The sequence below is a fragment of the Geotrypetes seraphini genome, chromosome 2 (assembly GCF_902459505.1).
Source record: "Geotrypetes seraphini chromosome 2, aGeoSer1.1, whole genome shotgun sequence".
NCBI lineage: Eukaryota > Metazoa > Chordata > Amphibia > Gymnophiona > Dermophiidae > Geotrypetes > Geotrypetes seraphini.
In genome coordinates this window covers 12,101,323-12,124,885 of record NC_047085.1, presented here as the reverse complement: position 1 = coordinate 12,124,885, position 23,563 = coordinate 12,101,323, and the positions used below count along the sequence as shown (strand labels likewise).

Genomic DNA, 23,563 nt, shown 5'->3' with positions numbered 1-23,563 from the left:
CATGTATGAGACTAGGTGGGACACATTGCTGAAAAACAAAAAGAAGCCTCCACCTCCTCGTCCTTTTCGCCAACAGTCATCCTACCAACGTCGCTTCTCTGCTCGTCCTCTTACTCCTCAGCAGCAACCTCGGCGTCAACAGCAATGCAACAACCTCGGGCTCAACAGCAGCAATCAGTAAAACCACCTAAGTCCACTCAACCCTTTTGACTTTCTTCTCCAGGCCATAGCCAGTCTTCCTCCGTCTTCTCTTCTGCCCCAACCTATCGGAGGACGTCTCTCCATTTTCCTCAGCCATTGGGAACTCATCACTTCAGATCAGTGGGTTCTAAACATCATTCGCCATGGCTATTTTCTCAATTTCCAAACTCTCCCCCCCCACAGTCCTCCAAAAGAGTCTGCTTTGAACCCTTCTCAGTCCTCTCTACTTCTTCGAGAGGTTCAATCCCTTCTTCTTCTGAACGCCATAGAAGAAGTTCCTCTAGATCAGAAGGGGCAGGGATTTTACTCCCGGTATTTTCTGGTCCCCCAAAAAACCGGAGACCTCAGACCCATCTTAGATCTCAGGGATCTCAATAAATGTTTGGTCAAAGAGAAGTTCAAAATGCTCTCTCTAGCCACACTGTATCCTCTTCTCTCTCAGGACGACTGGCTATGCTCCCTCGATCTAAAAGAAGCCTACACTCACATACCGATCAATCTGACCTCCAGACAGTACCTCCGGTTCATGATCAATCACTGCCATTACCAGTACAAAGTGTTACCCTTCGGTCTCGCCTCCTCTTCCAGGGTATTCACAAAATGTCTCATTGTGGTGGCCGCTTTTCTACGGTCTCACCATCTCCAGGTCTTCCCTTACCTGGACGACTGGTTAATCAAGGCTCATTTGGCTCAGGCAGTGGCTCTGGCTACCAACCAGACCATCCTATTTCTACAAATTCTGGGGTTCGAAATCAACCTGCCCAAGTTTCATCTCATCCCCACTCAACGACTCCAATTCATTGGAGCGATCCTGGACACTGTTCTCATGAGGGCGTTTCTTCCAACCAACCGCCTTCAGATCCTTCTTCATCTCTGTCAGCAGGTGCTCCCACAGCTTTCTATCTTTGCGAAGCAAATGATGATTCTCTTGGGTCACATGGCCTCGACAGTTCATGTCACCCCCTTCACTCGTCTTCACCTGCGTACCCCTCAATGGACCCTTGCTACCCAATGGTCCCAGGCGACGGATCCTTGTTCGCGACACATATCTGTGACATCGTCTCTTCGACAGTCTCTGCAATGGTGGTTGAAATCTTCAAATCTCTCCAGAGGTCTTCTGTTCCATCTGCCTCCTCATCATCTGGTCATCACCACAGACGCGTCCCCATTTGCATGGGGAGCTCACTTGAACGATCTTCAAACTCAGGGTCTTTGGACTGCCCAGGAAAAGAAACACCATATCAATTTCCTGGAACTCAGAGCGATGTTTTATGCCCTCAAGGCTTTTCAGCATCTCCTCTTTCCTCAAGTACTACTGTTTTGCACAGACAATCAAGTTGCAATGTAGAAACATAGAAACATAGAAACATAGAAATTGACGGCAGAAAAGGGCCATAGCCCATCGAGTCTGCCCATACCAATGACCCACTCCCTGATTCTTACTCTCCTAGAGATCCCACATGAATATCCCATTTTCTCTTGAAATCTAACACGCTGCTGGCCTCAATCACCCGCTGAGGCAGCTCGTTCCAATGATCGACCACCCTTTCGGTGAAGAAGTACTTCCTAGCATCACCCCGAAATTTCCCTCCCCTGATTTTCAGCGAGTGTCCTCTGGTTACCGAGGGTCCTGTAAGACTGAAGATATCATCTTTCACCTCTATACGCCCAGTAATATACTTAAAGGTCTCAATCATGTCCCCTCTCTCTCTTCGCTCCTCCAGCGAGTACATCCACAGTTTTTTTAACCTTTCTTCATACGTGAGATCCCTGAGCCCCAAGACCATCCTGGTAGCCATTCGCTGAACCGACTCAATTCTCAACACATCTTTTCGGTAGTGTGGTCTCCAGAATTGAACACAATACTCGAGATGAGGTCTCACCATGGATCTGTACAGTGGCATTATGACCTCAGGTTTTCTGCTGACAAAACCCCTACGGATACAGCCCATCATTTGTCTTGCCTTGGACGAAGCCTTCTCTACTTGATTGGCAGCCTTCATATCATCGCTAATGATCACTCCTAAATCACGTTCCACCGTGGTCCTGGACAAGGTTTCACCATTTAGTGTGTAAGTTCTGTGTGGATTTTTTTTGCCTAGGTGCATTACTTTACATTTTTTAGCATTGAAGCCTAGCTGCCAAGTTGATGACCACTGTTCAAGCTGTCTTAGGTCCTGCGTCATAAAGTCAGGCACACTGCTTTTGCCAACTATGTTGCATAGTTTGGCATCGTCGGCAAACAGTGATACTTTTCCTCTAAGTCCTTGGGTCAAGTCTCCTATGAATAAATTGATGTACTACATAAATTGATGTCTCCTATGAATAAGTTGATGTACTACATCAACAAACAGGGTGGCACGGGCTCTCGCCTGTTATGTCAGGAGGCTCAAAAGATTTGGTCTTGGGCGACAGCTCGTCAGTTATTCCTGAAAGCTGTCTACATTCAGGGAGAGCAGAATTCCTTAGCAGACAAGCTCAGCAGAATTCTCCAACCTCACGAATGGTCTCTCGATCCCTTGACTTTTCAGGCCATTTTCGCTCAATGGGGCACTCCTCAGGTGGACCTTTTTGCTGCTCCTCACAATCATCAACTGCCCCAATTTTGCTCCAGACTGTACTCCCCTCATCGTCTGGCGCCAGATGCATTTCTCCTGGATTGGACCAATCTATTCCTTTATGCCTTTCCCCCTCTGCCTCTCATGTTAAGAACCTTATTCAAGCTCAAGAGGGAAAGCCACCATGATTCTCATCGCTCCACGGTGGCCCAGGCAACATTGGTTCTCCCTTCTTCTTCAACTCAGTTCCAGGGAGCCCATACTTCCTCCACTATTTCCTTCTCTGCTTACTCAGCATCAGCAGTCCCTTCTACATCCCAACTTACAGTCTCTGCACCTGGCAGCTTGGTATCTCTCGGGCTGAGCTCGTCTCACCCTCTTCTTTCTCAGCCTGTCCGTTCTATTCTTGATGCTTCCCGGAAGCCGACCACTCTTCAATGTTACCAACAGAAGTGGACCCAGTTTTCTTCCTGGTGCTCTCGGCACCATCATGATCCAATACAAGTTCACTAGCGGTAGAACTTGTATTGGATTATCTTCTTTCTTTGTCTCACTCTGGTCTCAAGTCCACTTCTATCAGAGTCCACCTCAGTGCCATTACTGCTTTTCATGAGCCAGTTCACGGAAAACCTCTCACAGCTCATTCTTTAGTTTCCAGATTCATGCGGGGGCTTTTCAATGTGAAACCACCTCTCAAGCCCCCGCCTGTTGTCTGGGATCTTAACGTGGTTCTTTCCACCTTAATGAAGCCTCCGTTCGAACCATTGGCCAAAGCTCATCTCAGATTTCTCACTTGGAAAGTCATCTTTTTTATTGCTCTCACCTCTGCCAGGAGGGTCAGTGAGTTGCATGCACTAGTTGCAGATCCACCTTTCACTGTCTTTCACCATGACAAGGTGGTTCTACGTACACATCCAAAGTTTCTCCCTAAGGTTGTCTCTGCCTTTCACCTTAACCAGTCCATTGTATTACCTGTATTCTTCCCGAAACCTCATTCTCATCCTGGGGAAGGGGCTTTGCATTCTTTGGACTGTAAGCGTGCCTTGGCTTACTATTTGGAGCGCACTAAACCTCACCGCTCCTCTCCTCAACTTTTTCTATGTTTTGATCCCAATAAATTGGGTCGTCCTGTTTCTAAACGTACGCTCTCCAATTGGCTAGCTGCTTGCATCTCGTTCTGTTATGCTCAGACCGGACTGACACTGGAAGGTTCTGTCATGGCCCACAGAGTAAGAGCTATGGCAGCATCTGTAGCTTTCCTCAGATCAACTCCTATTGAGTAAATCTGCATATTGTCTGGATGCATTCTCCAGACGGGATGGTCACTTCGGTCAATCTGATTTACAAAATTTATTCTCCTAATGGCCAACCTTCCCTCCATCCCTCTTTCTGTTAGCTTAGAGATCGCCCATCAGTTAAGAATATGCTGCCTGCTTGTCCTGGGATAAAGCACAGTTACTTACCGTAACAGGTGTTATCCAGGGACAGCAGGCAGATATTCTTGCGTCCCACCCTCCTCCCCGGGTTGGCTTCTTAGCTGGCTTATCCTAACTGGGGACCGCGCGCCTCCATCGGGCGGGAAGGCACTCGCGCATGCGCGGTGCGGCCTAACTAGAACTTTCTAAATTCTTAGAGTGCAATCACTCTAAAATTGTCCGTACCGGGGCTCCGTCAGTGCCGTCGCCCATCAGTTAAGAATATCTGCCTGCTGTCCCTGGATAACACCTGTTACAGTAAGTAACTGTGCTTTTTCTCCGGTCCACTCCTATAGAGAAAATCTGCAAGACTGCCACTTGGTCCTATGTTCATACATTCACCTCACATTATTGTCTCGAGTCTTTTTCCAGATGGGTTGGGCACTTCGGCCAAACAGTATTACAGAATTTATTTTCCTAAAGAAAGGCCAACACTCCCTCCATCCCTTTCTAGTCAGCTTGGAGGTCACCCACATGTGAGAATATGCTGCCTGCTTGTCCTGGGATAAAGCACAGTTACTTGCCATAACAGGTATTATCCAGGGACAGCAGGGAGATATTCTCACAAACCACCCACCTCCCCTGGTTGGCTTCTTAGCTGGCTATCTGAACTGAGGAGCTGCGAGCCTTCGTCGGGCAGGAAGGCACTCGTACATGTGTGGTGCAGTCGATCGCAAACTTTCTAAAGTTCTTAAAGTGGCGATGCACTTGGGACCTTCCATACTAGGGCTCCATGGATGATGTCACCCACATGTGAGAATATCTGCCTGTTGTCCCTGGATAACACCTGTTACGGTAAGTAACCATGCTAAACATTCAGCAAATACACAGTTCATTTAAAATATATACTGTCATATAAACTACTGATACATGTTCCAACAGAATTCTGTTACATCCACTTTGGAGTCATTACAACAGGTGTTTCATCCCAAACCACGAACCAGTTGTTGCAGAAATACAACATTCTTTTCTCTTCTGCTTCTCCCATTTGTCTGAGGAACTAAGAGTCCCCTGCCGTTTTCATTTCTGCAAACGAACCATGCAGAAGTCTTTCTGATCTGCCTTCCTTATTTTTTCCCCTTAAAGTTCATTTTTCAATGGCCCTGGTGCCTCGAGGCTCTTTGGAGGATCTTCTTCCTGAGAAAGGACACTGTTTCTGCAGAGCCGGACTGTTGCTCCACAGGGCAAGTTTCAGGTGGATTTGCAGAGCCAGCCTGCTGTGTTTATTGTTTTGTTTATTGTTTAATGAAAGCTTATATACCGCTAGTAATGACTGGGAGAGGGCAGGGAGGGAGGGAGGGGGGCTGGGTGCAGAGGCTGGCAGGTAAGGCACTTCACTTGAACATTAATCCCCCAGTTTAATTTTGAGTCAACCTTTTTTCCTCCTTTTGGGGGAGGGGAAAAAGGTTACCATGGTTTATATATGGGTTGGTTTATATTTAAGTATATATGATAAATTTAATAATGGGTACTTTAAGTTAGGTGCTGTGATACAATCTGATGAGGACCAGCCAGCACGGCTTCAGCAAAGGAAGATCTTGCTTGACAAACTTACTGCACTTTTTTGAGGGAGTAAACAGGCAGATAGACAAGGGTGACCTGGTCGACATTATATATCTGGATTTTCAGAAGGCGTTTGACAAGTTCCACATGAACGAATACCGTATTTTCACGCAAATAACACGCACCCGTATAAAACGCGCACACGTGTATAGCGCGCAGAAATCACGATGATAAGCACAAAAACTTTGGTATAACGCGCTCACGATTATACCGCGCATGCTGCCCGACTCTCCGTTCACCCCCCTGACTTCCGTGCACTGCCCCGCCTCTCCGTGCGCTGTCCCGACTCTCCGTTCCCCCCCCCTGACTTCCGTGCACTGCCCCGCCTCTCCGTGCGCTGTCCCGACTCTCCGTTCACCCCCCCTGACTTCCGTGCACTGCCCCGCCTCTCCGTGCGCTGTCCCGACTCTCCGTTCACCCCCCCTGACTTCCGTGCACTGCCCTGACTTTCCGTGCGCTGTCCCGACTCTCCGTTCACCCCCCCTGACTTCCGTGCACTGCCCCGCCTCTCCGTGCGCTGTCCCGACTCTCCGTTCACCCCCCCCTGACTTCCATGCACTGCCCTGACTTTCCGTGCGCTGTCCCGACTCTCCGTTCCCCCCCCCCCTGACTTCCATGCACTGCCCTGACTTTCCGTGCGCTGTCCCGACTCTCCGTTCACCCCCCTGACTTCCGTGCACTGCCCCGCCTCTCCGTGCGCTGTCCCGACTCTCCGTTCACCCCCCCCCGACGTCCGATTCATCCCCCCCCCCCGGCAGGACCATTCGCACCCCCACCCCGAAGGACCGCCGACTCCCCGACAATATCGGGCCAGGAGGGAGCCCAAACCCTCCTGGCCACGGCGACCCCCTACCCCCACCCCGCACTACATTACGGGCAGGAGGGATCCCAGGCCCTCCTGCCCTCGACGCAAACCCCCCTCCCCCCCAACGACCGCCCCCCCCAAGAACCTCCGACCGCCCCCCCAGCCGACCCGCGACCCCCCTGGCGACCCCCACGACGCCCCCACCCCCCCTTCCCCGTACCTTTGGTAGTTGGGCCAGAAGGGAGCCCAAACCCTCCTGGCCACGGCGACCCCCTAACCCCACCCCGCACTACATTACGGGCAGGAGGGATCCCAGGCCCTCCTGCCCTCGACGCAAACCCCCCTCCCCCCCAACGACCGCCCCCCCCAAGAACCTCCGACCGCCCCCCCAGCCGACCCGCGACCCCCCTGGCGACCCCCACGACCCCCCCACCCCCCTTCCCCGTACCTTTGGTAGTTGGCCGGACAGACGGGAGCCAAACCCGCCTGTCCGGCAGGCAGCCAACGAAGGAATGAGGCCGGATTGGCCCATCCGTCCTAAAGCGCCGCCTACTGGTGGGGCCTAAGGCGCGTGGGCCAATCAGAATAGGCCCTGGAGCCTTAGGTCCCACCTGGGGGCGCGGCCTGAGGCACATGGGCCCAATCCGACCATGTGCCTCAGGCCGCGCCCCCAGGTGGGACCTAAGGCTCCAGGGCCTATTCTGATTGGCCCACGCGCCTTAGGCCCCACCAGTAGGCGGAGCTTTAGGACGGATGGGCCAATCCGGCCTCATTCCTTCGTTGGCTGCCTGCCGGACAGGCGGGTTTGGCTCCCGTCTGTCCGGCCAACTTCCAAAGGTACGGGGAAGGGGGGTGGGGGGGTCGTGGGGGTCGGCCAGGGGGGTCGCGGGTCGGCTGGGGGGGCGGTCGGAGGTTCTTGGGGGGGGGACGGTCGTTGGGGGGGAGGGGGGTTTGCGTCGAGGGCAGGAGGGCCTGGGATCCCTCCTGCCTGTAATGTAGTGCGGGGTGGGGTTAGGGGGTCGCCGTGGCCAGGAGGGTTTGGGCTCCCTTCTGGCCCGATATTGTCGGGAAGTCGGCGGTCCTTCGGGGTGGGGGTGCGAGTGGTCCTGCCGGGGGGGGGGGGGATGTATCGGACGTCGGGGAGTCGGCCGGGCAAGAGGGCTTGGGCTCCCTCTTGCTCCGATCGTGGATGCGGGTGCGGGTGGGAGCGCGTGCGAGTGGTCGTTCGGGGTGGGGGTGCGAGTGGTCCTGCTGGGGGGGGTGAATCGGGCGTCGGGCGGGGTGGGAACTATGTTTTAAAACTTTCGTATACCGCGCTCACGCATATAACGCGCGAGGGGTATGCGCGGTAGGTAAAAACGCGTATAACGCGCGCGTTATATGCGTGAAAATACGGTACTTTGGAAAATTGCGAGTCATGGAATCATGGGTGAAATACTCACGTGGATTAAAAACTGGTTGACGGTTAGGAAGATTTGTTAGATATCTAACTAATGTTAATAGCCATCTAAATGCAGATATAAACTTCCCAGTATTCAGCTAATACAGTCAATGTTTTCTTTAAATGCTGGAGGCAAAAGTATTTGAACTGCAGGTAGCAATAAAAATCTAGACATAGTGGTGAGTTCTGCTATCCAGTCAGATATCCATTTAATGTTAGGTCAATCTTTTTTGCCTAATAGCAGCAATGCCTTTTTGTTATAACTTTATTACATTACATTACATTGATGTCTTCTATACTGCCAATACCTTTCAGTTCTAGGCGGTTTACAACTAGAAATTAGCCTGGCCATTCCCAGGGAGATTACAAGGTTGATAGCTATAGTATGCGTCAGGATCTGGGAATGGTCGATATGGTTTGGTTAGATCATTTGAAAAATTTCTTGTATAGTATGGTTTTCAATTTTTCCCTGAATATTTTGTAGTTGGGCGTCATGGTCAGCAGATTTGAGAGGTGGTGGTCTATTTTTGCTGCTCTGGTGGCTAGTGGAACTAAAACCAGATAATTGACAGCTCTTTCCAAGCACTGTCCTGCCATTATGCAGATACCGCCAAAGTGGTCTTTGAGTGTATAAAAAGATATCCAGTGGCAAATAGAGGAGGAGCTGAGAACACGGTTTGTGTTTGTGACTGCATTGATATTACACTAGGGTATGTCTTTGATTGGAACTTGAATCTTTTACATTGTTGAATGTTGCATTGTTCAAGTGTACTGTATATGAGACAACCATATAGACCCTGACGCAGGCTTTTCACCAAAACACTGACAATGTCGGGTCTTTTGTGAATAAAGAATTAGTCCCAGTTCTTTAGGCCTTTGTGCTGTTTTTGTGGTTACTATCCCAATAGCACCATTGAACATTCTTGGATAGTTGCAGCTAAAAGAAATAGAGGGATAAACTGACAGCTATCTGAATTTTTTTCATTTGAAAATGAGATAGTGTTTATTTTCTGCGCAACCTTTTGAAAATATTGTTAAATGTATTTTATTGAGCTCAACAAGTAGAAAACAGAAGTACAACGAAATACAGAACAAGCTCACATTATAAACGTCAGAAAACAACCCCCCCCCCACTAGTTTGCCCATACAACCCCCAACCCCAATCCCAAATTCCCTCAAAGGGTCCCAATACCTTTTGAAAATATAATGTTATGTGTATATTTTTTTAGATGTGGCCTTATAATAGTATCCAACATATCATTTGAATTGAAAATCTGAAATAAAAAAAATAAAATTCAGAAGAAAGAAGAAATTAAAATGTCTTTAATTTCTTTTCTCCCTCTTCTTGTAGGACCTCATCTCTCCGATGGAATTCTGGCACAAAGGAGCGAATGTTGATCAAAGTAACAGACCGTGAACCAAGCTTCCTAATTCATCAAGGAAATGGATACACCCCTGACAACCAGCAAGGAACACGTTCACGGAGACCTTCAGGAGGACAGCAGTCTCCTATATTGCAGACTTTTGCAGTTGATACTGATAACTCTGTCTTCTTTCCTGAAAGAAAGTCATCACCATTCTTAAAAAGAGCAGAGCATGTTGGCAGTTGCTCCCCTTTACTTGGGCGGGGGGATTCTTTTTGTTCTGTCCAGTCACAACATAGAAAACATTCAAATGAGTCCCAACCATCTTCGCCTCGTTATGCATATGAACCTCCACTCTATGAAGAGCCTCCTATGGAGTACCAGGCCCCTATTTACGATGAACCCCCTATGGAAATGCAGTACGAAGCTGGTGGAAACTACAGAGTGGGATCCTCTCAAAAGTCATCCATTCGCAAACCTCACAGTTTCCACCAGTCACCCAAACAAACCTTTAATTCGCCATATCAGCAGCTAGTACTGACCAAACAGAAATGCCCTGACAGATTTATGAGCTTAGAATATAGTCCTGCGGGCAAAGAATATGTTAGACAATTAGTTTATGTGGAACAGTCTGGCTCTAGCCCCAAACTGAAAACAGGCCTCGGACAAAAATACTCACCAAACACAATTGGAGGATCATATTCATTACAGCACAGCCCGTGTCTGGTGCGAGACCAGCGTCTAGAAGTCAAATCAGGGGATTACAGTAGTATGGAGGGGACTGATGTTCAACACAGTCAGGGGCTCCGTCAACCCTTCCATGGAGAAGACTCTATGTCATCATGGTCCAGTCAACAGGATACAATGTCATCTACAGGTTATTCACCTGGCACAAGGAAAAGGAAAAGTAGGAAGCCTTCACTTTCCATGGACCCAAACACCACATCATCTGAAGGTTCTGGAGAACAGGATACTCTCACTGAAGAGAGGCCATTATCTACACCTAACATACCTCAGATGAGTAGAACAGACAGTAGATCAGCAGAGAATGAAGTACTCTGTGGTTTCCCTGAAACTTTCCAGGCCCATGCAAGGCTAGCTTGGGAAGCACAGCAGGCACACTACAATATGAAACAGAGAAGTAGCTGGGATTCACAGAAGGATGGTTCTGGATATGAAAGCGATGGGGCCTTGCCTTTACCATTGCCTGGTCCAGTTGTGCGGGCATTCAGTGAAGATGAAGCCCTAGCACAGCAGGAAAACAAACATTGGAAAAGGAGTACTTTTGATAAACTTGGATTTCCTCAGATACTCCTGGAAAAAAGTGTTTCTGTCCAGACAAACCTAGCTTCTCCTGAACCATGCCTACATCCTTCTCAGGTAATAAGAAAATCATTAATGTTTATTAGATTCTGTTAATTAGATCTGTATGCTTCTTCATTGAAATTAATAAATTTCCATTGTTAGGCAAAGGAAAGCAGTTTTCAAAAGCCATTTACCTAGGTAAATTCACTGTCTGAAAACTGTCCTCACTTTTCCCAAGTAAAAGTGTTGTGTAGAAATAAACAGCTTTTGTTCTTTTACCCGTGGGAAATAGAAGGCAGGCATAGGACAAAATTAAGTTGTGGGTGCCAGCTTTGCATTCTCAAATTTTTCTTTTTCTTAGAAAAGTACTTGCAGAAAAAGCAGGTGCAGAACCCTGTGGGTATAATATTCCTGGGCAATTTTCACAAGGAAATTCCATCCCTTTGAGGAACTGAAGCCATCTGTGGATAAAAGTACCCTCAGACTTTGCCACCTGCATACAGAGTTTTGAAAATTGGTCCTATGATCAGGTATTAAAAATGAAAATAAAGTAAAAACATTTTATGTTTAGCATTTTTCTACATACTTTGTTCTATTTTTATCTTCTACTTCTTACTAATTTCCATTTTATTTTTTCTGTTACCTTTTTTCCCTATGATTCTCTGCTTTTCTCTAACTCCCCTCCTTCTATATTACCTTTCCTCATCTCTCTCCTTTTTCTTTCAGCTATCACCTCTTCAAACTTATTGTTTTGTATCTACTATTGTATGGCTTATAATTTTTATACTTCTTACATAGCACTGTACAAAAATACACAATATCTTTTGATTACCTCTTCCCTTTTGTTCCTATCTTATTCCTCTGTCATGCTATTCCAGAACTTTTCATTCCCATCACCAGTCAATTTTCTTCCCTTTTCCTTTACTGCTTCAGTCTTCTGTATGTCTCATGTAGAGAATGACACGGGGAAAAAAATTTATCACCGTTCCCGCCCCATCCCCATCCCTTTGAGTTCAGTCCCTATCCCATCCCCGTGAGCCCGGTCCCTGTCCCCGCCCTGCAAACTGTCAGATCCCACCCGCACAAGCCTCGAATAGTTATGATTTTATACTGAACTTATTTTATTAAAGTATAAAAAGAGACTATTCTGTAGAATTGTCATTTTATAAACACAAATAATACAGAGAAAGGATCAACACAACCCCTGTCTCCCCCTCCCTTTCACAAATATCCCCTCCACTATTGTGAAAACTAAACAAACCAAATTACCGTATTTTTCCGCTCCATAAGATGCACCTGACCATAAGATGCACCCTAGATTTAGAGGAGGAAAACAAGAAATTTAGATTATGGGAGGAAAACAAGAAAAAAAACATTCTGAACCAAATTCTCCCTGCCAGGCCCTGCACCTAACCCCACACTACCACACTTCTTGCCAAGTTCTGCACCCTGTCCCCTCCTCCCTGCCAGGCTCTGTACTCTGTCCCCCCTCTGGTGGTCTAGTGGCAGGGTGCAGGGCAGGCAGGCAGGGCCCCTCCCGTACCTTTTTAAAATCCCGACAGGGCCCCCCCCCCATACCTGCTTTTAGGTTTAAACAATTTTTATTGATGATAATAAAACAGCAGAACAGCATGCTGTTGAAGAATAACAAACATACCAAGAAATTACAAATCAAACAAGCAGTAAGCAGGGAAATCCAGATCATCAAAGTTTTCCATATTAACAGAATCCAGCCCCCCTGCCCACCAGTGTTCCCGCTAAGCTGCGCTGGCGTGCGCTGGCGCACAAAATATTACATCGCAGCGCACAAGTTTCACGTCACAGCGCACACTCGAGCGGAGGTGAGAGGAAGCGGCGGCGGTCTGCCCTGATCGCCTAAGATGCAGCAGCGGCGGCTCCTTTCATGATCCCCGTAAATTACGGGGATGCCGCCGCTGCTGCATCTTAGGCGATCAGGGCAGACCGCCGCCGCTTCCTCTCACCTCCGCTCGAGTGTGCGCTGTGACGTGAAACTTGTGCGCTGCGATGTAATATTTTGTGCGCCAGCGCACGCCAGCGCAGCTTAGCGGGAACACTGCTGCCCACCCCGCTCCCCATAGCAGAATATCGTACGTTCCACTTCTAACATGGGAAACACTCCTTAATACCAGCAGAACAAGAATGAAAAACCAAGACCCCCCCAAAAACATAGAGTAAAGAACAACAAAACAATGAATGCAGACATCAGTATCACATACCCAACCTCTGCCCACCCCAAGTGACCCCCCTCCCCCCAAGCCAGAATAAAGCTATACAATAAAGTATCTAAGACTATACCTAGCACACCAGTGCCCTGGACTCTGATGGGCCATGGAAACTACAAACCCCCAGCCCTCCCCACCTCTACAGAACCCCCCCCAAACCCCCTTCCCCCACCTCTACAAGCAGCCTCTACCATTCCTAGACATGCCAGGCAATAGAATAAGAAAAAGCAGCATGTCAAAGAAGTCAGCGATCAAGCGGTAGAATGAGAAGTGTACCTGCTTTTAATTCTGGCACTTCCCTCGCTGGATGGCTGCGGCAGCGAGAGGCAGAGTGGCGAACAAGGCAGTTATGCCTGCCTGGTCCTACACGCCTGCCTGAATGACTGCAGTCAGTTCTCGCAACTCGTGAGAACTGACTGCAGCCATTCAGGCAGGTGTGCGGGACCAGGCAGGCGCGCCTGCCTTGTTTACCACTTTGCCTCTTTCTGCAGCCATACAGCGAGGGAAATGCCTTAATTAAAAGCAGGTACGGGGAGGGGGTGGGTGTCTCACTGCCGGGGAGGGGGCTCACTGCCACAGCTGTTCAGCAAGGGAAGCGCCGGGATTAAAAGCAGCCATGTGGGTGGTGGCTCACTGCCAGGGAGGAGGGGGGCTCACTTCCACAGCCGTCCAATGAGCGAAGCACCTGGATTAAAAGCAGGTACCGGGGGGGGGGGGGGAGAGGGGCCTGCTGCTGCTGCGATTAAAAACAGGTGGGGATTGTGGTATTCGCTCCACCCACTTTTGGGGAGGAAAAAGAGCGTCTTATGGAGCAAAAAATATGGTACTACAGTATGTTACATAGAAAAATCAAGCTAACAATACTTCATTCACACATGGTAGGAATAGTGTTAGCGGAGTACAACTAGAGCAACTGCCCCCTGATCAGAGAGAGAGTCCTAAGCCAGCTGGAAGCTAAAGAAGCACAGCCTGAGCTTTGCGGTTCCCAGTTATGTCTAATACCAGCTCTAGCAGGATACATATTTCAAATCTGAAATATCCTAATCACAAAATAATTTGTTTTTTCTACATTTTGTTGTCTGGTAATTTTATTCTTCAAATCACATTGGTCTCAGGTTTTGGTTTTGGGTTCCTTCTGTCTTCATCGTGGCTTGGCTGTCTTCTGAAGGTAAAATAGGCCCTGGCGGAGCTGGGGAAGAGATGCCGAGTCTGACACGGGTGCAATTTTTTTACAACAGGAGCAAGACTTTTCACTGCTTCTATAGGGCGGTGAAAGGTCTTGTCCCCATTCCTGTGGTAAACCCGTTGCAAATGTCTCCATTACTGCGGTTTTACTGCGGTGACCACGATTTACCACGGTAAACAGTCCCCGTGTCGTTCTCTAGTCTCATGCTCTACCCATCCCCTGACTGACTGTCTTTGTATCCTATTCCATGTCTTCTCTCCTCCCTCACCTGCTTTACTCCTATACTCCTTAAATCATTTCCTCCATACTTTCCATTTGTCCTCTCCTTTGCTCCTTTCTCTCCTTTCTGATTCTTCTTTTTTATTCCCCTCTCTTCCTCCTCACATTCCCACTCCTTCTGTGGCCCCTTCAGATCAGGCAGCAAATGAAGTTTCACAGGTGTTTGCTGAAAGTAATTTTTTTTACCCAACATACAATTAAATTGGGGAAATTGTTGCCAGAAAATGTGCCGCCCATTAAGAATCTGTTCCCAGCCTGAGACCTTAAAGTGGTGCTACCTGGGCTCCTTTTGAACCTCTAAGGGATGCTTCTCTCCTGGATTTAATACTCAAGACTGTTTATCTGGTCGCCCTCACTTTGGTCCGTAAGGTTTCCAAATGGCAGGCATTGTCGTGTCGACACCCTTCGCTCCAAATTTCTGAGGTTGGAGTTTCCCTGCGGACAGTTCCTTCCTTTTTGGCGAAGGTGGTTTCGGTTTGCCATGTCAGTCCGGAAGTGTATTTTGTCTGTTGTTCAGCCGAAGGGTTCCAAACATCAGGATTGTCTACTAAGAAGCTGGACGTTCTCCTGCATTATTTGAAGGTCACTAATGAGTTTCGCTTTCTGACCACATGCTTGTGCTGGCTTATTCTATTATGCGAGGTTCTCCCGCTTCTAAGGCTATGATCTCCAGGTGGATCCGTATAGCTATTTCATCCACTTACATTCTTGTGGGGCAACAGTCCTCTATTTCTGTTAAGGCGCCAGGAGTGTAGCATCTTCATAGGCCTGAGGAGATTTGCAGGGTGGCGATGTGGTCTTCTCTTCACACGTTTGCCAAGTTCTACAGAGTGGATGTTGCTACCAGTCAGGACTCTGCCTTTGGGTCCTTGGTCTTAAGGGCCAGTGCAGCAAGCCCACCCTAGCTTTCTTGGGGGACAGCTTTTATACGTCCCTATGGTCTAGAATGTCTCACCTATTGTACTGGAAAAGGAGATTATGTACTTACCCTAGTAAGCTCTTTTCTAGTAGATAGGTAAGACATTCTAGACCCCCCCAACCCTGTCCTTGCTGTGCCTGTTTCATTTTCAGATTTCAGTCTCCTGCTTATTCAATCTGTTTCTTGGAGACTGGTCAACCCCTTGGGATTAAGAAGAGTTTGTACATATGTATAACCTGTTGTGGGAGTACTCCTGAACTCCTTTGATGCTTAGGAACATAACATAAGAACAAAAGCAATACCTCTGCTGGGTCAGACCTGAGGTTCATCGTGCCCAGCAGTCCGCTCACGCGGCGGCCCAACAGGTCCAGGACCTGTGCAATAATCCTCTATCTATACCCCTCTATCCCTTTTTCCAGCAGGAAATTGTCCAAACCTTTCTTGAACACCAGTACTGTGCTCTGCCCTATTACGCCCTCTGGAAGCGCATTCCAGGTGTCCACCACACGCTGGGTAAAGAAAATCTTCCTAGCATTCGTTTTGAATCTGTCCCCTTTCAACTTTTCCGAATGCCCTCTTGTTCTTTTATGTTCTGAAAGTTTGAAGAATCTGTCCTTCTCTACTTTTTCTATGCCCTTCATGATCTTGTAGGTCTCTATCATGTCTCCTCTGAGTCTCCGCTTTTCCAGGGAGAAGAGCCCCAGTCTCTCCAATCTTTCAGTGTACGAAAGGTTTTCCATGCCCTTAATCATTCGTGTCACTCTCCTCTGGACCCTCTCAAGTATTGCCATATCCTTCTTAAGGTACGGTGACCAATACTGGACACAATACTCCAGGTGCGGGCGCACCGGCAGGATGACTTCTTTCGTTCTGGTTGTAATACCCTTCTTAATAATACCCAACATTCTGTTTGCCTTCTTCGAGGCTGCTGCGCGTTGTGCCGTTGGCTTCATTGTTGTGTCCACCAGCACACCCAAATCTCTTTCAAGGTTACTTCCCTCTAATACTAACCCCCCCATTTGGTAGCTGAACATTGGGTTCTTTTTCCCTAAATATATGACCTTGCATTTCCCCACATTGAAGTTCATCTGCCATTTGTTCGCCCACTCCTTCAGTTTGTTTAGGTCCCTTTGTAGGTCCTCATACTCTTCCGCAGTTCTAACCCTGCTACAGAGTTTAGTATCATCCACAAATTTTATAACTTCACACTTCGTCCCCGTTTCCAGGTCATTAATAAATACATTGAACAGCAGCTTCTGTTGGCAGTTAACGGTACTGTTTAGTTGTTTGAGCAGAACAATAGTTTAGCGTGTCGTTATAGGTGCCTCTACTTCACAGATGGGTGTGTCTCTCTATGCTTGGGTACTGACTGCTAGAGGGTGCTAAACTAGTCTATGATGTACTCTGAAGGCAGAGTGAAAAACCTGGAATGGATTTTTTATGCAGGTCATGCGAGTAAAGGGAAATAACCCTATGGTCTAGAACAGGGGTGTCCAGCCTTTTGGCTTCCCTAGGCCACATTGGAAGAAAAAATTTTGTCTGAGGCCGCACAAACATTAACACTAGCTGATGAGCAAAAAAAGAGGTCGAGCGGGTCCTAAATTTGCAATCACTAATATAAAGATGTACGTAACTAATAATTTTATTTATTTATTAAAAACCTTCATTAAAGGGACACGGTGGAGAGGAACCCAAAAAAGCATTAATATTTATCCTGACAGCGATCCTCCACGTGCACCGCTCACAGCGTAAGCCTGGTTCTCCCATTCATTTCTATAACAGCTACGGTGAGCCTCATCAGAGTGGGGATGCTGAAGCAGCTGTCAGTGGCGCACATGGAGAATCGCTCATTCAGGGTAATTATTACTTCTTTTTTGGGTTCCTCTCCACAGTATCCATTTAAAATTATTTTGGATATACACTTCTCCCTCCGGATTCGCGCGGGATAGGGTCAGAGCCGGACCGCGAATGGTGAAATACCGCGAATATTTTCTGGTCCGGCTCTGACCCACCCCCGCCTCCCTCCTGCCTTCCCCCCGGCATCCCGGCCTTACCTGGTGGTCTAGCGGGCTTTCGAGGCAGGAGCGATCTTCCTAAGCTCCTGCCCCATGCAGATCGCCAATAGGAAATAGCTGCCGTGAGTTCCCGTAGTCTCTCGAGACTACGACAGGAACTCCCCACAGCTATTTCCTATTGGCGATCTGCATGGGGCAGGAGCTTAGGAAGATCGCTCCTGCCCTGAAAGCCCGCTAGACCACCAGGTAAGGCCGGGACGCCGGGGGGAAGGCTAAACTGTGGGGTTTTTTTCTTTTTTTCCCCCTCCCCAAAAAATCGCGAATATGTGAAATCGCGATTGCCGAAACCGCGAATGGGGAGGGGGAAGTGTATATATGTCCTATTTAATAAAACCCTAGCCGCGTATGCGCACTTACCTGCGTGCTTCCGTGATCTCTGATCTGTGATCAGTAGGTCCGTGGCCAGCAGGAGTGCGGATGCGACGGCCAGACAAAGCGGAGAAACACAGTACAGCCGGTGACTCCCCCCTCCCGCCCTCACTCACCACCAAAACCACCACCGCCAAAGCCTCCTCCTGGCTGGCTCACCTGCGTTTAAATTAAGAGAAAAGCGCTGCACCATGTTAACGCTGGCCTCGCCGTCTTCTGTCCACTGTGGCCTGCCCTCTCTGACTACTTTCTATTTCCGCTAGGGTTGGCTGCAGTAGATAGAAGACGCCGAAGCCAGCGGTAGCGCGGTGCAGCGCTTTTCTCTCAATTTAAACGCGGCGGTTGGGAAGGGGGCGGCGGGAAATGCAGCTGCTGCACAGGGAAGTGTGTGGGGGGGGGAAATGCTGCTGCTGCACAGGGAAGTATATGTGTGGGGGAAATGCTGCTTCTGCACAGGGAAGGCCGGGAAATGCCGCTGCTGCACAGTGAAGTGTGTGTGTGAAATGCTGCTATGCTGCTTCTGCACAGGGAAGGCAGGGAAATGCTGCTGCTTCTGCACAAGGAAGGCCGGGAAATGTTGCTGCTGCACAGGGTAGTGTGTGTGTGTGTGTGTGTGTGTGGGGAAATGCTGCTGCTGTACAGGGTAGTGTGTGTGTATGTGGGGGGGGGGAAATGCTGCTGCTGCTGCACAGGGAAGGGCGGGAAATGCTGCTGCTGCACAGGGAAGGGTGGGAGAGAAATGCTGCTGCTGCTGCACAGGGAAGTGGAAGGGACGGAGAGGGAAAGGGGGCCTGGGAGCAATCTTTGGTTTGCTTTGGGGGAGGGGAGACAGAAGGGGGCCATGGAGAGACAGAAAGATAGGCAGGCAGGCAGCACATTAGAACGAAAGACAGACACACAGAAAGACAGCAGGCAGGGAGAGAGACAGAAAGAAAGAAAGACAGACAGACAGGGTGCCAGAGAGAGAACCAGAAAGAAAGAAGGACAGACAGCGGGAGGGAGAAAGACAGAAAGAAAGGAAGAGAGACAGGGGCAGAGAGAGACACTGAAAGTAAGAAAGAAAGACAAACAGACATATATTCTAGCACCCATTAATGTAACGGGCTTAAACACTAGTTTTTTTTATAAGTAATGTCTCCTTTAAAAACAGATATAACATACATAACTGAGGTGGAAGCCAATTGGCAGTTTCTTGTTATTAAAAATAACTTGTCCTTCTCAGTCTGAAGCCATCCAAAATGTGGAAAATTACCCACCCATCTTCCTATCTCTTTCCATCTGTACATCTTAGCTCAATGCCAGAAAATTTGCTTGCTGCTTTTGGCTTTCCTTGAACTGGGAAGTTTTTAATTACTGTATACTGCTGTGTTGAGTGGGACCTCACTTGTCACATATTAATTGCACGTAGCAGGGGTTCCAAAAATCAGATTCAGTCACTTCTATGGCCCTCCCTAGCTCATTTATAATTTATTAAGATTTGAAGAGGGTGTGAGAGCTGAGTTTGGAGAGCCTTGATGAACCTAACACCCAATAAAGTGCAAAAAAGTCATTTATAATAAAAAAAAATCTCTTGCAGCTGATTGTGATTTGTGATGGGGCATTCTACAGGTGAGGAGTAGATTTCTTTCAATGAGATATTCATTGAAATGCTGAGGGTCAACATGATGATGGCTTCATGTTACTGAATATCTCAGGCTGCTGTTATTTACAATTTGTAAAAAAAAATCTTTGGGCTCCTTTTATGAAGGTGCACTAGCGTTTTTAGCGTAAGCACCAGATTAGTGCGCGCTAGCTGAAAAACTACCGCCTGCTCAAGAGGAGGCAGTAGCGGCTAGCGTGTGCAGCATTTTAGCATGTGCTATTCCGCACGTTAAGGCCCTAACATGCCTTTGTAAAAGGAGCCCTTAATCTCTCTGAAAAAAATCTACCCCTCGCCTACAGAACTGCCCCATCACAAATCACAATCGGCTGCAGGAAATTTTTTTTAAAATTATAAATGACTTTTTTGTGCTTTATTGGGTGTTAGGTTCACCAAGGCTCTCCAAACTCAGCTCTCACACCCTCTTCAAATCTTAATAAATTACACCAGTCTAAGTAATAGAGCAGAGGGTAACATAAATCTAGTGAGATTTTTGATACTGAGTTTGATAAACCGTGTATCAATATCTGGTTCGATAGAAGTAGTTGCAATTCTCGGTGAGTGCTCAAGGTGCTCATCAGATATCTTGGTTCTAATTTTACCTTTAGTGTGCTTCATTCTTGAAAATAGTTGCTCACAAATGTAGGTGCTGCCAAAAACGATGACATGAATAAGGCATGATTGTGAAGCGAGGGATATTTTTCTCTCTGGGAAGATAGGACCTATAAAAGTCTGTTAAAGATATGTGATCAAATTTGTATTTCATTTGAATGTCAGATTACAGCTCTAGACATTCCATCTGAAAACTGGCAGATAACATATTTGTGTTGACTGAAAATAGAGTCACAAATAAATAAAAATATTGATTATTATCCAAAACATCTTGAAATCTGTTTTCAAATTCTCTCAAATCAAAAAGCAAGACTGCATATTTTTCATTGTTCACAGGACCTTGTTTAGCCAACGTGTTGAAATGCATAAAATTGTTTGCCTTTATTTGATCTTGCCATAATTTCAGTTTCATTTGGAACGCTGCTATGGTTTAACTCATTCAAATCAGTGGTCAAATCTGCTAAAAATGCTAAATCTGCAGGCCAATTTTCATTGTCAAGTTCTGGCAACAAATTTTTCTTTTGATACCATAAACGACTTGATTTCATGTTGCAAATCATAAAATCTTTCCAACATTTGGCTTCAACTTAACCATCTTACTTCCGAAAAGTAAATGATATCACCATAGCATCCATACTTTTAAGTAATTTCTGGAACTGGTGATGATTCAATCCCTTGGCCCTAATGAAATTCATAGATTTGCATGATGTTATCCATTTTTAAAGCTTTTCTGCATAAATTTTCTTGATGTACTATGCAATGATACTTCATCAAATGTGAGTTTTGGGTGGCAATTGCATTGTCTTCTGTTAATTTTACAAATCCCTCTCTTACCTACCATCGCCGGGGCACTGTCAGTAACTATACCTGATATGTTGATAATGGACAAAATTGCTTCAACATATTTTTTACTGCTTTGTATAAATCTCTTGATTTAGTTGTGTCTTTTAATGGCACTAAAGAAACCATTTCTTCAGTGACTTTATATTCGTCATCAATACCTCTAACAAAAATTGCAAGTCGAGCTGTATCTATAGCATCAGTGCTGTCATCTACCGCCAAAGCATAATATTTTAAATTAGCAGCTTTACTTTTAAAACATTTTTCAACAGATTTTCTAATTTCTTCAGTTCGTCTAGCTCAGTGGTAGGCAAACTCATTAGTCAAAAGAGCCAAAATCAGCAGTACAATGATTAAGATTTTTTTTGCGCTACGATAGCTACGTCAAGCCGATTGACACCCCACTCGCCTGCACGTTTCATCCAGTCATACATACAAGACATTATTAAATAAGTTAATTGCCTAAATCACATAGGGAAGGTTTAAACAAAGAGCTGTGAAAGGCGGGAAACTGACTTCTGTCTTCATAGCTCAAATATAAACAGAAGAAGAGGAGAGGAAGATCAGCCCATTTGGTCAGAGTAACTAAAGGTGGGAATCTGAAGTATATTCAGAACTAAAAGAAGTCTTTTTAATTCTTTACAGATATTATGCACCCAAGTCCTTCTCAAATCCTGATTAACCAGCAAATTACACAATTATATATATATTATTTCCTTTTTTTCCTCTCTCTTGCTCTCTAATATAATTTCCTGTTTTTTTGTTAACTATCCTTTAAGGGTTTTTTTTCCCATGTTTGCATATATATACACTTTGTATCCAGCCCTAGAAAGGTCTCTGCCACACCCTACTATTTGTGCTGTTCACATAAGACAGCACCATCTCACTCTGCCCATGTCTAGGGAAAACCTGAGAGTTCCACATTACTAAAGGAGACAAAGGCAATAATAAGGACGACAAAAGCAAAATTAAAAGAGACAAACTATCTCGGCAGATAACACTCCAAACAAAAAAAGTATGGACAGCCATGTATGCTAATGCCCGCAGCTTGGGCAATAAAATTCTGGATCTAGAAACGGAAATGAGGAACGCCGACCTTGACGTACTGATATCAGAAACGTGGTTCTTGGAGTCCCACGGATGGGACATGGTCATACCAGAATATAATTTACTCCGTCGCGACAGAGAAGGCAAATCAGGAGGAGGAGTAGCTCTGTACATTAGAGAAGACATCAAAGTTACTAGAATCACAGACATCAAGTATAAGGGAGAATCCCTCTGGGTAAACCTTGCCAGGGGCAATAACAAATGCCTGTACCTTGGTGTTGTATACAGACCATCAAGACAAAGGGAGGATGCAGACGATGAACTAATTGATGACATTGAGACCATCACACTGCGTGGAAACACAGTGTTATTGGGAGACTTCAATATGCCTGATGTGGACTGGAACAAATCCTCCGCTACTACCAGCGGCAGCAAGAGGCTACTAGCTGCCATGCGAGGAGCATGCCTCAAGCAGATGGTACTAGAACCTTCCAGGGATCAGGCAATCCTGGAACTGTTACTCACCAACGGAGACAGTGTCACAGAGGTATCGGTGGGAGAAACCTTGGTCTTCAGCGACCACAACATGGTGTGGTTCCACCTCAAGAAAGGGACCACTAGGTCACATACATCGACTGGTCCTAAATTTTAAAGGAACTAACTTTCAGGGCATGGGGAAATATGTCTACAAAGCGCTGCAAAACTGGAGCACGATGGACAATGTAGAGGTGCTCTGGACAACTCTGAAATCTACTCTGCAAGAGGCAACCAACAGATACATAAAAACCGTGAGCAAACGACGCAGAAAAAATAGATCACAGTGGTTCTCTGCGGAGATCTCAGAACTAGTAAAGCAAAAGAAAAAAGCTTTCGTAACCTACAAACAATCACAACGACTGGAATCTAAAGAAACCTACCTGGCTAAATCTAGAAAAGTTAAAGCGACAGTCAGAGAGGCCAAACTCCGGATGGAAGATAACATAGCTAGGCAGGTTAAAAAAGGGGATAAATCCTTTTTTAAATACATTAGCGACAGGAAGAAGAACACAAGCGGTATTGGGCACCTAAAGAAACCTGACGGTAGCTTTGCAGACTCGGACGCAGACAAAGCAGAACTACTCAATAACTACTTCTGTACAGTCTTCACCTGCGAAGCGCCAGGATCCGTACCTCAGCTACAGACAAAGGGGAGTTCAGAGGACCCATTCCGAGACATGGAATTTATAACGAGCAACATCTACCACGAGCTATCAAAATTAAAGGTAAGCAAAGCTATGGGCCCGGATAATCTACACCCCAGAGTACTTCGAGAATTGAGAGATGTCCTGGCAGAACCGTTAGCCGAGCTTTTCAATCTTTCCCTAAACAAGGGAAAAGTTCCCTGGGACTGGAAAACTGCCAACGTTATTCCACTCCATAAAAAGGGATGCAGGTCAGAGGCTAAAAATTACAGACCGGTGAGTCTCACATCAATAGTGAGTAAACTCATGGAAACATTGATTAAAAATAGACTGGACACTATTCTGGATGACAAAAGATTAAGGGATCCCCACCAGCATGGCTTTACAAAGGAAAGGTCTTGTCAATCCAATCTGATAAGCTTCTTTGACTGGGTAACAAAAAAACTGGACAGGAGAGAGTC

At 46.8% G+C, this 23,563-nt stretch overlaps 1 protein-coding gene across 3 annotated transcripts in view; it reads left to right on the top strand.

Annotated features, from left to right (window-relative positions):
- Positions 1–23,563, top strand: part of ARHGAP39 (Rho GTPase activating protein 39) — a 295,579-nt gene that overhangs the window by 63,489 nt on the left and 208,527 nt on the right. For all 3 annotated transcript variants that reach the window (XM_033933771.1, XM_033933770.1, XM_033933772.1), the window contains one exon: positions 9,395–10,787. In XM_033933771.1, the coding sequence (XP_033789662.1) occupies positions 9,395–10,787 (1,393 nt within the window). The remainder of the gene's footprint in view (positions 1–9,394; positions 10,788–23,563) is intronic.